Here is a 17,859-nt window from a genome sequence, read left to right on the forward strand (position 1 = left end):
GTGATGCAAAGAAGAAGTTGAGACTGGCCTTGTGTTCAGCAGAGTCTGTGGCATTCCCTCTCATGGCTCCTGCCACCACGCGCAATGGGCTGCCTGACCACACAGACTTTGAAGGTACCAGACCAGCTACTGTAAAAAATCACTGATAATCTGTTGTGCACATTCTATCATCGCTGTCCATATTATATCTGGCCACATTCATTCCTGTAAGTAAGCCATCCCACTACACGTTTACCATCAGGGCACGGCCACACACAACAGAAAGTGAAATCCTTTGAAATGATTACATTTGAAATCCATAAGACACCATCTCTGTAGTCATCAGTCACATCCACATGTCAGGGGGGGAGCAGGGCAGGCCCTCCTCCCAGTGAGGGGCCTGCGTATCTGACCCACCGCCGTCTCCTTCCCAGACAACGAGATCGTGTGCTTCCTGAAGGTCCAGCTGGCGGAGGCCATCAACCTGCAGGATAAGAACCAGATGGCCCAGATCCAGGAGACCACGCGCTGCGTCAGCCGCTTCGACGCACGCACCTGCAAGAAGCTGCTGGCTGCCATTGCTGAGGATTACAGGTAACTGGAGGAAGACAGACATGCTGCCGAAGGACCAGCACTGCACATTCACCTATTCTACTGCAAGGACGTAGTTCTGTGGCATAGTTGGTTGTGTTTTGTTTGAAATACCTGTGTGCATGTCTATTTGAAAGGCTAAAATAAACATTTTGGTAGACTGTCAATGAATTTTGAGTGTACTGTCTTATTTCACTGGTATCATCTCAGATCAACATCATTTTGTCACTGAACTGTGTTCGTTGTACCCTCCGGTAGGAAGCGGGCACCCTACATAGCGTATCTGACGCGGTGTCGGCAGGGCCTGCAGACATCCCATGCCCACCTGGAGAGGCTGCTGCAGAGGGTGCTGAGGGACAAGGAGGTGGCTAACCGCTACTTCACCACAGTCTGTGTTCGCCTCCTACTGGAACACATGGAGGCTAAGTCCCTGGACTTCATCAAAGGTCTCTGCTGCTTATTACTGACACACTCACTGATATTGTAACCATGAATCTACTGATGTTGTCTCTGCTAGTTGATTGTTCTCTGAATGGCCATAGAGTGGAATTCAAAATACAGACACTGATATTCAACCTAACTACCTGCACCACACTGCAGTGCGTCAATCTGTAACCTCTCTAAAATACTGTATCTCAGGTTCCTCCCCCAGCCTTCCAGGTGTGCATAGTGCTCAGTATCTGTCTCTGCCCCCCCCCAGCCTTCCAGGGGTGCACAGCGTCAGACGACAAGACGGCGGCGGTGGAGGACTTCCTGCGCTACCTGTACGGCGCCATGGCCCATGATGCCATCTGGCAGTACGCCAGCGAGGATCAGCTGCAGGATGCCCAGATGGCCATTGAGCGCAGCGTCATGAACCGCATCTTCAAGCTGGCCTTCTACCCCAACCAGGACGGGGACATCCTGAGAGACCAGTGAGTAACGGTGACCGCCGCCACCTCACCTCAGTCACACAGCCCCAGCCTCGGTGTGACTGCTACCCCTGACGCTATCAAATGACCCAGAATCCTCTCCTCTGATGCTACTCTAGCAGCAGTGTCTTTGACATATTTGAATAACCAATACCCTGTATTGGTATGTTATGTGTTTATCTTAGGCTACTGTATCTATTGCTCTCTACAGCCATGTTTTCCCCCTCTAGGCTTCTTCAGGAACACATAGCACGTCTCTCAAAAGTGGTGACGGCGAATCACAAAGCTCTTCAAATCCCAGAGGTAATGCCCCACAGATTTGTATCCCCTAACTGTCCTTCAAAGTCTAAGATGTTTTGTGTTGATGTTTTGGAGCTCTACAGATTTGACATGCTGAATGCTTTTCCCTGTGTGGCTCCAGGTGTATGCGAGGGAGGCTCCCTGGCCGTCTGCCCAGTCAGAGATCCGGACCATCAGTGCCTACAAGACCCCTCGGGACAAAGTGCAGTGTATTTTACGCATGTGTTCCACCATCATGAATCTTCTGAGTCTGGCCAACGAGGACTCTGTCCCCGGAGCTGACGATTTTGTCCCTGTGCTCGTCTTTGTCCTGATAAAGGTGAGCATCCATCGCAAACTGATATCAAGTTACTCTGAGATGTTTACAACGTCATATTCACTTTAGATAATGAAAATTGATACCTCATTAAATACCTTCTCTTTAATTTCACAAACATGGTTATTAAAATGATAGGCTTTGCTAGAAGTATGACCCTAGTCTCCCTAAAATGCAGAGGGTTAAACTGAATCCTTAGCAGACTTTCTGACAATTCTTTCTCACCTAGACAACTGTATAGTAAATGTGTAGTAGCATAAAGATCTTGCTATATGATAACTTGTATGGACATATTTACATACGGCATGTATTATACATGGCGGACGTGTGGCTCTCTCTGTGGTTAATGTGAGCCCCCTCCCTCCAGGCAAACCCGCCTTGCCTGCTGTCCACTATTCAGTACATCAATAATTTCTACGCCAGCCGGCTGAGTGGGGAGGAGTGCTATTGGTGGATGCAGTTCACCGCGGCAGTGGAATTCATTAAGACCATTGACGATCGCAAGTGAAGCAGAACAGCCACCTGTATGGGCAGACCGTGGTGAAGGAGACGGGACTTGGAGACTTCCCAACCAACTGCTCCCCACAGCCACCAGGACCCAGGCCCACACCCTGTCTGCTGTCTGTTTGTATAGCTGTACATAGAGTCAGAGACTGAGAGTATATATGATTATTAAGTGGGCAAAATCCAGGTTTTACAGTGGTGAAAAAGGCCTTGGAAAAATTGAAAAATGGCAGATGTTAACTTTGAACATAAACTAATTTGATTTTTTTCCCCTTTCATCTCTTGGGTCTTCTTAGTCATGGTGAGGTGTGGGGGGTCTGTATCTGAAGTGTTCTATCTTAAGTTATGATTCTGATGTTAAATTGACTGATAAAAGCTTCTAATCAGATGAAAGGGGACCATGTTTCCTTCCCTCGCCTTTCACTTCAAGAAGGTGAGGGAAGTTTTTCCTTGTTAAATTGTGCAGTCTTTCCCCTGAAATACTTATGCTCTTCAGATGTATCGTATCCTGGGGATCACAAAACTCAATAGATACTGAGTATTAGTGACTCAAGTACATTATAAGATCAATCCATAATAGTAATGCTAATGTTTCTATTTTTAACGCTAGCACATTGATAATAGGGAATCTTTTTTTCATCAAATGTAGTCATTTCAGTTCATCCTTTCCTAAGTACTTATTTTTATGTGGCAATTTTGACACGGGCCAACACATTTATATATGAAATAAAATGTATGTATTTATTTCATTCTATTTAATGCTTTTAAACAACAACAACAAAAAATATATATATAGTGTTAGGAGGACAAGGAGCAGCGTTGTCCTTGGACTGAAAAGCCCCCAGGATGAGATATCAGTAGCACTGCTTATTTGGAAATGCTGAAAATTTGTGCCTTGAGGGGCGTTTTGTGTAAGTCTATTCGTTTTCTATATATTCTTGAGAATGAGGGTTCTGCTCTTTGTTTTCTGTAAACGATTGGCATTACTCTCCCATCCCATTATCACCAATGAGCCCCACAGCCTCTTTAAGAAACCTCTGTCCAACCTCTATGCTGGGAGTGACCTCTGAGGAGGACAGGCAGTGCGTGGAACACCGCTGGTTGTTTCAGTTAATTCCCTTTGCACTCATTTCCTTCCCATTACCGTTATGCCCTTGAATATCCAAGATTCTACCTCAGTTAGAACCAATGAACCCGCCATTTATTTTTGGGCACACGTCTTTAACGTTGGTTGGATAGAAAGAATAATGGAACAGGTATTCACTGTTCAAGGGGCTTCTATAGCATCATCTTCCCCTGCTACAATGAAGCATAGTAGTATGTAATATTTATATTTTAACCGGGTCAAAGTAACCATTGGTATTCAAGGTAGTAAAGCATTTCCAAACGAACAAAGTTAGGTATTTCTGTAGTTGAATGCATGTATGTTTCAGCATAGAGCAGACAGGCTAGTGATTGGATTAGCTCTACCTCACATGATCAAGAAAGGGACTCTTCATGCGTCTGCGCGCGTGGATTATTTTATTTCTTTTACCATTTTAGAGTAGGGATATTCCAGTTTCATAATTTTCTTCCACTTACAGACATGTTTCTGCTCTGCCTGTTCTGTGTCAGGGGCTCCCGAGTGGCACAGTGGTTTAAGGCACTGCATCTCAGTGCTAGAGACTCTGGTTCAATTCCAGGCTGTATCACATCCGGCCGTGATTGGGAGTCCCATAGGGCGGCGCACAATTGGCCTAGCGTCGTTAGGGTGTGGCCGGGGTAGGCTGTCATTGTAAATAAGAACTTGTTCTTAACTGACATGCCTAGTTAAATAAAGGTTAAAAAAAAGATGAAAAAGAAATTAAAAAATAAACGGTTTCAAAATCACTTGCAGCCAAAGTCATCAAAACTCAAACTCCTGTTCTGTTTTCATTGCAGCTACAAAAGGATCACACTATGTATTGTGCCAAGTGTTTTGTCTTATTTGATGTGTTAAATGACTGCTTTCATATCACATGAATAGACAGCACAACAAAAAGAACAAACAGTCAGAACACTGACATGTTACTGACCGTTGGAAAAGGGCTGTGATGGGCGTGAGAGGTTTGTACGTTGAATGTGTGAGGTTGGTCTGTTAAACGAGTGCGTCTGGTCTCTCTCCTCTTGCACTGTCTTATAGGATGGTCTTCTTACTGTAGCTACAGTACTACTCCACGAGCAGTAAATCCTTGCTGGTAAAAAATCTATATAATACTTCTATTTTCCATCTCAGGCCAGGTATGAAAGGGTTGAGAATTGAGGCTTGGTTTTCTTTTGAGACTTTGACCCTGATGTCATTTATTTTTCAAAGTTCAGAGCTAAATCACTCCGATTATTTGTACGAGGTTAGTGACGCTTGAGCCCTACATTCTACAAGCAGAACATTTGACATGTTTTCTACTTCTCTGCTCTTTAGTAATGAGTCGCACCTCGTTTGAACTAATGCCTCTGACATTAAAATACAGTAATTGAGATAATTATATGGGTAGTTTAGCTAGGTCTTACTGTTAGTCATAAGGACACACACATTTATAAGAAATCTCAAAAGTTGGGATATAGTGTTTTCTCCCCATTTCCGGACTTCTGTTCCTGGTTTTTGAGGAATGTGTGTACAGCATCTACTGTTTTTAAATACACCTCTGCTAAATGGATACTGCTGTCTAACATGTTTGAAAACACACCCATGTACTATGTCACCAAATGCAGATGGACTGTATCTATAAGTGTTTGTGGTGTCACTTTAGAGGTACTGTACAGACCAAATGTTAAACAATCTGGACTTGACTAGTGTTTCAATGTTCCCTTATACATATCAGTGACTCTTTTTTTAATAGCTAAATAAAACTACAACCAGCCTTAGTGTCTGACCTGAGTGATACTGTTCATACACAGTGACAGAATACCTCTTATTGTGAAGTTAAGGTACACATCCTAACGTTGAATTCTGTACTATAGCCTGATTTTAGCATTGATTGTATGCAAACAAGTAGACAGTTGGTGGACGAAGAGACACTTGCCTATGAAATCTGGTCTTCAAAGCTTTACAATCCTCCCTGTGCTCTGGTCCCGGTACAGAGTAGGCAGAATAATACATTTGACATTTGTAAGCTTGCACAATTATGACATATGCAGAGGGGTAGGTGATCTGTCTTTAATGTGATTAATGTATTTATATAATTCTTTAAAACTATTAAACAGTCATTTTTCTGTGACTCAGTATCCTGTTATTTGTTTGCATGCAAGTATAGTGTGTGAAGGCTCTCTAATGGAGGGATGTTGTAGTCTCATTCTTCTGTTTCATATCATTCTGTGGGAGATGTACTGTAGCTTTGAAATACAGATTTATCTTCAGAGAAATTCTGACGTTCAGGCTGCACAATAGATGGTACATGTTGACCGTATTTTTGCATGGAACATAATTGTTGGAGAGGGCAACAGAGCAAGATCATCCTATCTCGGCAGCGCCACATATAGCAACCTCTAACCAGACATTTAATTACTGCTGACAAGTGTACGGCAGATTTGTAATTGGAGATTTCCCTCATCTAAAAGCTCCACTCACTTCACCCATATCCTTCTCTAATAGTAATCTTTCTTACAAAAAAAAGTCCTCGGAGTGGCTTGCATCTCCTGATATATCTCAATTGTTAATTTAAATTCATTTTCTGTGCAGTTAATTAGTTGGATTAATTAACCAATGGCAAAATTGGCCTGTTTTAGAGTTTGGATCTTTTTGTTTGTGATACATGGTTGATAATGAGGTCTTTGTTTCCCCAATCACTGCTTGCCCATGATCCCATTGTGATCATATCCTGCATTACACAGCTCTGGCTGTATGGGCAACAGCTACATTTCATTATATACTATATTTTTGTTTAAGTTTGATGCAAAAGATGCTTGCTGTTTTATTGTTTGAGGGATGAAGTGGAGAAAATGTGGACTGGGCTTCTCTGACGCAACTCTTGTTTCACATTGATGTCAGATTGTTGCGTGAGGATATAAACAGCCCTGGAGCCTGGCCCAGATGGCTCTGGAATAACAGATGATCAGTCCAGTGGGGCTTGTGCATGACTACTAGGGGAACCATAGAATGCCATATATCTCCCCTCACTCGCTCCACTATATTACCTTGAGTAGTTAAACGCTAAATGTGTTAGGTCTATAGAAAACAATCCTGAGGTACTGACCTGTTGCACCCTCTACAACCACTGTGATTATTATTTGACCCTGCTGGTCATCAATAAACATTTGAACATTTTGAAGAACAATCTGGCCTTAATGGCCATGTACTTATAATCTCCACCCGGCACAGCCAGAAGAGGACTGGCCACCCCTCAGAGCCTGGTTCCTCTCTAGATTTCTTCCTGTGTTCTTGCCTTTCTATGGAGTTTTCCTAATGACTGTGCTTCTACATCTGCATTGCTTGCTGTTTGAGGTTTTAGGCTGGGTTTCTGTATAAGCACTTTGACATCTGCTGATGTAAAAAGGGCTTTATATGTTTGATTGAAATTTGATTACCAGAATGTATCAAGCTACACGGAGTGTACAAAACATTAGGAACACCTTCCTTTTTCCCTCAGAACAGCCTCAATTCGTCGGGGCATGGACTCTACAAGGTGTCAAATGCTTTCCACATGGGATGCTGGCCCATGTTGACTGCAATGTTGACTCCAACACATAGTTGTGTCAAGTTGGCTGGATGTCCTTTGAGTGGTGGACCATTCTTCATAAACACAGGAAACTGTTGAGCGTGTGAAACCCAGCAGCGTTGCAGTTCTTGACACTCAAGCCCGTGTGCCTGGCACCTACTACCATTCCCCGTTCAAAGACACTTAAATACTTTGTTTTGCCCATTCACCCTCTGAATGGCACACACACAATCCATGTCTCAAGGCTTAACAATCCTTCTTGAACCTGTCACCCCCCCTTCATCTACACTGATTGAAGTGGATTTAACATCAATAAGGGGTCATAGATTTCACCTGGATTCACCTGGTCACTCTGTCATAGAAAGAGCCAGCCTGGTTTCATAGACTAGATGTAAATAGTAAATGTAAATCCAGGACACTCAAATTAATATGTTATGTTTGGTATGGTTACATAAGACAAAGATAAGGAAAAAACAAAAGTACGGTGGTTGGTTGGAGTGAATGGGTGGGCTTATAATGCGAACGTCCAGCAACCCAGGGGTTGCAAGTTCAAATCTCATCATGGACAATTTTTGCTAGTTAGCAACTTTTCAACCACTTCCTACTTTTTCACTAGTTTGCAACTACTTCGCATGTTAGCTAACCCTTCCCCTAAACTTAACCCTTTTAGCTAACTCTTCCCTTAACTCTTTAACCTGATTCCTAACCTTAACCCCTAGTCTAGCTAATGCTAGCTACCTAGCTGAATAGTGTTGGTCATGCAGCTCTGAACACAGTGAACTCTGATCAGGGTTAATTCAGACTCTTTTTGATTATTTCTTTCACAACTTGCTTGATATCAATAGTGTATCTCACCAGTCACTCTGAGAAAGACAGACACATTTATGCTGTATGGTAGGCATCCACTGTGTTCATTAATCTTTTGTAATGGACAATAATCCTACCCAAACCATGGGATCTTAGGTCAATGGATGTTTACTTACTGTAGACTGGACATGCTTACTGCACTTGCCTTTTAACGACATGTGGTAAATCAATAGTCTGAAAAGTAGAGGTGCATATAGCCGTGAAGCTGTATCAAAGAAAATATTTTATTATCATAGTGTAATATGCTATAAATCAGAGCTACATGAATGTGTTGGCTCTGGCCAATGGAATGGTCATTTAATGTGGCGTGCCGTCGCTCTCCTGCAGATGGCAGACGCATCATTCCCGACGACGGTCTCCTGAGCTGAGCTTAGACAAAGAACACCAGGGACCTATGGAACATTACCACATTAAAAGTCTATGGATACATGCATGTCGGTTAATGTAAATTATATCCATGAGAGTGAACAAGGATTATATATATAAAATAATAATCAACAAAAGCCATGGATAAAAAAAAGTGTTATAAAGTTAAACTAAATTTGGAAATCCTCTATTATTACTACTACTAATATTATTATTGTCTCTACTTATAGCTTTCATTTATTAAACAAACAAAACATTACTTTTGTTGTGTTGCCCCGTGTTTTTTTTTTTTTTTTTGTAGCCTACTTATTCAAGATTCTATCAAAGTCCCTAGAAAGGATAGAAAACTTATTACAATTAATGGACTACTGACAAAGACAAAAAGCTACTTAGTAAGTGTCCATAACATTAAAACCTGTATTTGGTCTTAAACCAAATTGATGCGAACCGCAGGAATGCTTTTAGTTTGGCCACAAGTGAATCCATCAATTGGCGCCACCTAATCTAATAGTAATAATGAAAGGTGTGCGTCCCCATTAATTTGGGCAGCTCACCATTAGCGTTGCACTCTCACAAAAATCGCCACAGTATTTTCGAATTAATGCATATTACCATCACAAAGCAGTACATTCAAATTACTGGGTGGACAGACAGAATCAATAATTATTTGCATACACATAGGCCTACATTTGTGGTCGACGGTCTCGTAAGTCTCCCATATTCCTAACTACTTTTCATTCAAGCATTCAAATGGTCGACGGTGGCATTGCGAAACTCCCCATCTAACTCCATAGGTTTACATTTATAGATTTTTTTTATCATAGCACACCACTGTCCAAATAAATTGGAAATTGGACAGTGTGGGTGTGTGGTTTCAAAATGGTAGCCATTAATATTTTTGTTAAAATGGTCAAAACCCCGTATGCAAGGTTTTCATCCCTTCTTCTCTAATACTAATCTGACTTCTACATCTGGAGATGTAGTGAAGAGAAATTGAATAAGCAATAGGCCCACTATGAGAAGTAGGCAGGTGATCATGAGGAATCCTTTCGCTGAGGAGAAAACAGCAAAAGGCAGCGGCAAATCAATTAAATGAAAGGGGAACCTAGATGTCAAAATGTCAAATACACATTATAACCTAAATGAAATAGCCAGGAGGATGCTTGGAGACGAGAAGATTAAAACTCAGGAGGATAGTGTCTCTGTGCCCGAGGTGATAACAGACATAAATAATAAAACTCAGCTTTTTTCTCTATGATAATTCCCACCCAAACTATACAGACTGGGAATGTATCGGCAATGTGATGGAGATCTCCCACTGGTATGATAAAATCAAATCAAATGTTATGTCACATGCTTTGTAGATAACCAGTGTAGACTAACAGTGAAATGCTTACTTATGGGTCCAATTCCAACAATGCAGAGTTAAAGATTATGTTAAAAAAAAAAAATATAGAAATAGTGACACAAGGAATAAAAATGCACAGTGAATAATTAATCAAATATGTAAAAATAATGGCTATACTGTATATAGGGAGTAGAAAATAACATGGCTATATGCAGGGAGTACCAGTACTGAGTCGATGTGCAGGGGTACGAGGTAATTGAGGTATGTACTGTACATATAGGTAGGGGTAAGTGACTAGGCAACAGGATAGATCATAGTCAGTAGCAGCAGTGTGCAATATGTGCTGAGGGTGAAATTGTGTGGCGTCAGTATGCATGTGTGTGCGTGTGTGTGTAGAGACCAGTGTGTATGCATGGACCATGATAGAGCCTTAGTGATGTGGATACAGTCGAAAGCTCAGGACTGTCTCATGTCAATAGACTCAATCATGGAACATACTAATTCACTACTAAATCATGACAGAACCGGTGGTATTGATGCATAATATATTTTATTTATTTCAACATGATCAAGAAAATAATTAAAACGTATAGTATTTGAGTGGTTCAAGTTTATGTTTAAATAAAGCTGTAGCCTATATAACTTGGAAAGTGAATGTCTGATACTTTTGTGTGTGTATATATATATATATATATATATATATATATATATATATATATATATATATATATATATATATATATATATAGTGTATGTGGACACCCCCTTCAAATTAGTGGATTTGGCCATTTCAGCCACACTAGTTGCTAACAGGTGTATAAAATTGAGCACACAGCCATTTAAACTCCATAGACAAACATTGGCAGTAGAATGGCCCATACTGAAGAACTCAGTGACTTTTAACATGGCAGTGTCATAGGATGCCACCTTTCCAACAAGTCAGTTTTCTGCCCTGCTAGATCTGCCCGGTCAACTTTAAGTGCCATTATTGTGAAGTGGAAATGTCTAGAAGCAAGAGAGGCTCAGATGCGAAATGGTAGGCCAAACAAGCTCACAGAATGTGACTGCCCCGTGCTGAAGTGCATAAAAATTCTGTCCTCAGTTGCAAAAACTCACTACCGAGTTCCAAACTGCCTCTTGAAGCAATGTCAGCACAATAACTGTTTGTCGGGAGCTTCATGAAATGGGTTTCTATGGCGAGCAGCCACACACAAGCTTAAGATCACAATGCCAAGCGTTGGCTGGAGTGGTATAAATCTCGCCATTGGACTCTCTGGAGTGATGTATCACGATTCACCATCAGGCAGTTAGACGGACAAATCTGGGTTTGGCCATTGCCAGGAGAACGCTACCTGCCCAAATCATAGTGCCAACTGTAAAGTTTGGTAGAGGAGGAATAAAGATCTGGGGCTGTTTTTCATGGTTTGCGCTAGGCCCCTTAGTTCCAGTGAAGGGAAATCTTTTGACATTTTAGACTATTCTGTGCTTCCAACTTTGTGGCAACTGTTTAGGGTTATTCCCTTTCCTGTTTCAGCATGACAATGCCCCCGTGCACCAAGCGAGGTCAATACAGAAATGGTTTGTCAAGATTGTTGTGGAAGAACTTGACTGGCCTTCAGAGCCCTGACCTCAACCCCATCGAACACCTTTGGGATGAATTTGAATGCCGTCTTCGAGCCAGGCCTAATCGCCCAACATCAGTGCCCGGCCTCACTAATGCTTGTGGCTAAATGGAAGCAAGTCCCTGCAGCAATGTTCCAACATCTAGTGGACCGCCTCCCAGAAGAGTGGAGGCTGTTATCACAGCGAAGGGGGTTGCATAATTTTGGAATGAGATGTTCAACGAGCAGGTGTTCACATACTTTGTCATGTAGTGTAGGTTCCTTTGTGCACTGAATAGTATTAGGCATTGTGTCAATTACAGCTGTCCTTGTGTGGTTAGAGCATAGCGCAACTTCAAAGTTGCACTTAACAGTCTCTAAAGCAAGCTTTCTATGCACGTGTAATCACCCATGGAAACAAGAAGTAGATGCACTTAGCCAGCATGATGTTAATGTAAACAAACACAATTACCCTTTGGACTTGACAATTAAAAGGTGCACAAATCCCTTTTTCATACATAGCATTCACATAAATGGCAACAGTAAGTTGCTGCCATTACTGTACAGGCACTTTCCTTTGTTCTTGCAATTAAGCAGCATAGTTAGGGAGACAAAAATCCCCTGGAGAGAGAGACCACAAGGCATTTCCTGAAGCATACATTTCTGATGCTTCTAAATTAATTGAACTGATGTTTGAGAAAAACTCTTGTTTGTAACAATATACAGTTGTGAATAATGTGTGTCAAAAAACAGTTTATTTTGATCCCAGGCCAACACAGACAAATGTAAGGTTAAGGGTTTGTAATGTAACACATGTCTGGGTTCACACCAACCATACATTCAGTCCCAGAGATAGTCCATGTTGCTGGTTGTTAAAATGGCCAACACCACCACCCTTCGGTCTCTCATCTGCAGTTGGTTTGTTTGTTCTTCGGTAGTCACTTGGCAGTCGTTCCTCATCGTCGATTGTCATAAAGCATCTGTGGCACCCAGCCAACGGTCCAGTCCAGTGCAGGCGACAGAGGGGGGAGAAGAAAAAAATGCACGAGCAGGGAGCCATTCTGAGCAGACGTATTCGACCCCGCTCACATGCATGAGCACCCTTTGGTTGCAAGGTCATCGCTGTGTGGCGATGATGACAGCCGTTTTGACGTGGTCTTCCTCCAGCAACCCCAGAGTGAACTGGAAGCTTCCTTTTAAGGATCCCAGATAGATTGTTAGTTGATCAGGCTCAGGTGTGGCAGGCCTGGGACAAGTCCCGTCTCCAAGGAGACCAGCCAAGGGGGAGTTTCCAATTGGGGGCTGCTCTCCAATTGGGGGGAAAACAAGGGAAGGGAACACATGACGTGTGTGTGTGTGTGTGTGTGTGTGTGTGTGTGTGTGTGTGTGTGTGTGTGTGTGTGTGTGTGTGTGTGTGTGTGTGTGTGTGTGTGTGTGTTCAGTCAAGAAGTGATACTTCTTTTTTACATACTGTACCATTAATCAGCTACATAAACTAGGCATGGTCCCACAATACTGTCACTATCAGCCTAAGTGCCACATACTATTTTAAACTGAATCATTTACTCAAAAACATCAGCTACTGCGGCACACATGCTGTCCAGCGGAACATAGTGTCAATGACTGGCCCTCAGAGTGAGTATGATCTGACAGAGCATGTGATGCTGCTACTGATTATGTTGATCTCTGTCAGGTTGGATAGCACGGATAAATTCAGAGCTGGAGCACGGACTTGACTGGGAGCATCAAATTGGTTAGACGATCACCTCACCCACACTCACTGAGGAGAGCTTGGGTACTGCCCCTGTACTTGTGTGACCTGCTTTGGTTATGCTGTCCTTAAGCAACAGGTGATGGGCTTTTCTGGGCATTGTCTGTGTCATTGGCCTCTGGTATGAGACGACGACTGGCTCTCATGACCCGGGGAGTACTGGCTGGCAACATGCCTGATCTAGAAGTGAGCTGTCCTATCATTGACATCAAGTGAACGGAAGATGTCATGTCATGTCTTCATCTTGTAAGGGTTCAAGCCACATTTCAGGAGTGATCTGTCATTGGAAAGAAGTAAGAGGACAAGTACATTAGAGTTTCTAGTTTGAGAAACAGACGCCTCACAAGTCCTCAACTAACAGCTTTACTAAAACCTCTTAGGGCTAGGGGGCAGTGTTCGGAAGTTTGGATGAATGACATGCCCAAAGTAAACTGCCTGTTACTCAGGCCCAGATGCTAGGATATGCATATAATTGGTAGCATTGGATAGAAAACACTCTGAAGTGTCTAAAACTGTTAAAATAATGTCTGTGAGTATAACAGGACTGATATGGCAGGCGAAAACCAGAGGAAAATCCATCCAGAAAATGTTTTTCTGAGGTCATAGTCCATTTCAATGCTTGTCTATGGAATATACAAATAAATAGCTCCCAGATTGCAGTTCCTATGGCTTCCACTAGACGTCAACAGTCTTTAGAAAGGGTTTCAGGCTTGTTTTTTGAAAAATGATTGAGTAGTTGTAGTTTTTAAAGGTGTCTCTCATTAGAAATGTAGTCTTGTTGCGCGCGTGAATGAGGTGCGCGCTCTTCGTTATTTATCTTCCCTATTGAACATACTATTCTCCGTCTTAAATTTTATTGTTTATTTAGATATTAGAGTACCTGAGGATTAATTAGAAACATTGTGCGACTTGTTTGGACAAACTTTACTGGTAACTTTTTGGATTCGTTTGTATGCATGTTGAATGAGTGAATTACTGAATCATGCGCGCGGACAGTTTTGGGATATAAAGAAGGACTTTATCAAACAAAACGACCATTTGTTGTGTAGCTGGTACCAGTGGGATTGCAAACAGAGGAAGATCTTCAAAGGTAAGTGATTTATTTTATAACTATTAATTACTTTTGTGACGCCTGTGCTGGTTTGGAAAAGTATTTTGGTGTGGGGCGCTGTCCTCAGATAATCGCATGGTATGCTTTCACCGTAAAGCCTTTTTGAAATCTGATAATGCGGTTGGATTAACAAGAAGTTGAGCTTTTAACTTCTATGGGCTATGTGGGACGCTAGCGTCCCACCTGCGGGACACAGCCAGTGAAATATCAGGGCGGCAAATTCAAAACAACAAAATGTCATAATTCAAATTTCTCAAACATACAACTATTTTACACCATTTTAAAGATACACTTCTCCTTGATGTAACCATATTGTGCAATTTCAAAAAAGCTTTACAGCGAAAGAAAAACATTAGATTATGTTAGGAGAGTACATAGACAAAAATAATCACACAACCATTTTCCAAGCAAGGACATGTGTCACAAAAACCCCAAACACAGCTAAATGAAGCACTAACCTTTGACGATCTTCATCAGATGACACTCCTAGGACATTATGTTACACAATACATGTATGTTTTGTTCGATAAAGTTCATATTTATATCCAAAAACAGCATTTTACATTGGCGCGTGATGTTCAGAAAATGTATTCCCACCAAAATGTATTCCCACCAAAACCAATGTGCACATCAATTTACAAAAATACTCCTCATAAACGTTGACAAAATATATAAAAATTATTTAAAGAATTATAGATAGACTACTCCTGGATGCAACCGCTGTCAGATTTTAAAATAGCTTTACGGAGAAAGCACATTTTTCAATATTCTGAGTACATAGCTCGCCATCACAGCAAGCTATACAGACACTCGCCAAGTTCGGGGTCACCTAAACTCAGAATTAGTGTTATAAATATTATCTTACCATTGCTGATCTTCGTCAGAATGCACTCCCAGGACTGCTACTTCCACAAGAAATGTTGTTTTTGTTCGAAATAATCCATATTTATGTCCAAATACCTCCGTTTTGTTCGTGCGTACAGAGCACTATCCAAAGGCATAATGCGCGAGCGTGGTACCAGAGACGAAAAGTCAAAATGTTCCATTATCGTACTTAGAAGCATGTCAAACGCTGTTTAAAATCAATCTTTATGGTATTTTTAACGTAAAATTTTGATAATATTCCAACCGGACAATAGCATATTCATTCAAGAAGAAAAAGCAGGAACGGCGCATTCGCGGGATCGCGCATATCCAATCTCTTTGTCCCCAGGCAGTCCACTCAGTGACTGAGCTCCTATTATCTGCCCAGTAACAGGAGACAGATGAAACAACTTTCTGAAGGCTTTTGACAGCCAATGGAAGCCTTAGGAAGTGCAACGTGACCCCACAGACACTGTAGTTTCGATAGAGAATCAAAAGAAGAACTACAATTCTCAGACTTTCTACTTCCTGGTTGGATTTTTGACAGGTTTTTGCCTGCCATATAAGTTCTGTTATACTCACAGACACCATTCAAACAGTTTTAGAAACTTCAGAGTGTTTTCTATTGAAATCTATTTATAATATGCTTATTCTAGTTTCTGGGCCAGAATTTGGGTACATTTTTCATCCGGCCGTGAAAATACTGCCCCCTACACCTCAACAGGTTAAATGATGTAGGACACTTGTATGTTCATGAATGTTTAATATTACAATTTTGTCATTTGAATTTGGCGCACTCCAGCTTCACCCGAAGTTGTCGATTTTGCGCCAAGATTAAATAGTACCCGCAAAACACCAGTCTCAACATCAACAGTGAGCTAAAGGCTAGAGCTGCCACTTTCAAGGAGCGGGACACTACTCCGGAAGTTTATAAGAAATCCCGCTATGCCCTCAGATGAACCATAAAACAGGCAAAACATCAATATAGGACTAAGATTGAATCCTAGTACACCGGCTCTGATGCTCGTCGGATGTGGCAGGGCTTGAAAACTACTACGGACTACAAAGGGAGACCCAGTCGCGAGCTGCCCAGTGAAGCGAGCCTACCAGATGAGCTAAATAGTTTTTATGTTCATTTTGAGGTAAGCAACACTGAAGCATGCATGAGAGCACCAGCTGTTCCGGATGACTTTGAGATCACACTCTCCATAGCCGATGTGAGCAAGACCTTTAAACAGGTCAACATTCACAAAGCCGCGGGGCCAGACGGATTACCAGGACGTGTACTCAAAGCATGCGCGGACCAACTGGCAAGTGTCTTCACTGACATTTTCAACCTCTCCCTGGCGGAGTCTGTAATGCCAACATGTTTCAAACAGACCACCATACTCCCTGTGCCCAAGATAGTGAAGGTACATTGCCTAAATGATTACCGACCCGTAGCACTCACGTCGGTAGCCATGAAGTGCTTTGAAGGCTGGTCATAGCCCACATCAACACCCGCATGCCAGAAACCCTAGACCCACTGCAATTCGAAACAACCCCAACAGATCCACAGATGTTGCAATCTCATTCCACACTGCCCTTTCCCACCTGGACAAAAGGAACACCTATGTGAGAATACTGTTCATTGACTACAGCTCAGCGTTCAACACCATAGTGCCCACAATGCTCATCACTAAGCTAAGGACCTGGGACTAAACACCTCCCTCTGCAACTGGATCCTGGACTTCCTGACGGGCCGCCCCCAAGTGGTAAGGGTAGGCAACAACACATCTGCCACGCTGATCCTCAAGACTGGGGCCCCACAAGGGTGCGTGCTCAGCCCCCTCCTGTACGCCCCTTTACCCATGACTGCGTGGCCACACACGCCTCCAATTCATTCATCAAGTTTTCAGATGCCACAACAGTAGTAGGCTTGATTACCAACAATGATGAGACAGCCTACATGGAGGAGGTGAGGGCTCTGGGAGTGTGGTGCCAGGAAAATACCCTCTCACTCAATGTCAACAAAACAAAGGAGTTGATCGTGTAATTCAGGAATCAGCAGAGGGAGCAACCCCCTATCCACATCAACGGGACCGCAGTAGAGAAGGTGGAAAGCTTCAAGTTCCTCAGCGTACACATCACTGACAAACTGAAATGGTCATCCCACACAGACAGTGTGGGGAAGAAGGCGCAACAGTGCCTCTTCAATCTCAGGATGCTGAAGAAATTTAGGTTGGCACCTAAAACCCTCACAAACGTTTACACATGCACAATTGAGAGCATCCTGTCGGGCTGTATCACCGCCTGGTACGTCAACTGCACCGCCCGCAACCGCAGGGCTCTCCAGAGGGTGGTGCGGTCTGCCCAACACATCACTGGGGGCAAACTACCTACCCTCCAGGACACCTACAGCACTCGATGTCACAGGAAGGCCAAAAAGATAATCAAGGACAACAACCACCCGAGCCACTGCCTGTTCACCCGGCTATCATCCAGAAGGCAAGGTCAGTACAGGTGCATCAAAGCTGGGACCGAGAGACTGAAAAACAGCTTCTATCTCAAAGCAGCAGCTACTCTTCCTGGGGTCCAGCAAAATTAAGGCAGTTTATACAATTTTAAAACATTACAATACATTCACAAATTTCACAACACACTGTGTGCCCTCAGGCCCC

General features: G+C 42.5%; 1 protein-coding gene across 9 annotated transcripts in view; it reads left to right on the top strand.

Annotated features, from left to right (window-relative positions):
• LOC106585543 (GTPase-activating protein and VPS9 domain-containing protein 1) overlaps nt 1-5,834 on the top strand; it is a 30,080-nt gene extending 24,246 nt beyond the window's left edge. For all 9 annotated transcript variants that reach the window (XM_045707159.1, XM_045707158.1, XM_045707163.1 and 6 more), the window contains 7 exons: nt 2-114; nt 414-573; nt 829-1,016; nt 1,271-1,484; nt 1,712-1,784; nt 1,903-2,100; nt 2,465-5,834. In XM_045707159.1, the coding sequence (XP_045563115.1) occupies nt 2-114; nt 414-573; nt 829-1,016; nt 1,271-1,484; nt 1,712-1,784; nt 1,903-2,100; nt 2,465-2,605 (1,087 nt within the window). In that variant the 3' untranslated portion in view covers nt 2,606-5,834. The remainder of the gene's footprint in view (nt 1; nt 115-413; nt 574-828; nt 1,017-1,270; nt 1,485-1,711; nt 1,785-1,902; nt 2,101-2,464) is intronic.
• The last annotated feature ends 12,025 nt before the right edge of the window (nt 5,835-17,859 follow it).

This window comes from Salmo salar, chromosome ssa24, assembly GCF_905237065.1.
Source record: "Salmo salar chromosome ssa24, Ssal_v3.1, whole genome shotgun sequence".
Taxonomy (NCBI): Eukaryota; Metazoa; Chordata; class Actinopteri; order Salmoniformes; family Salmonidae; genus Salmo; species Salmo salar.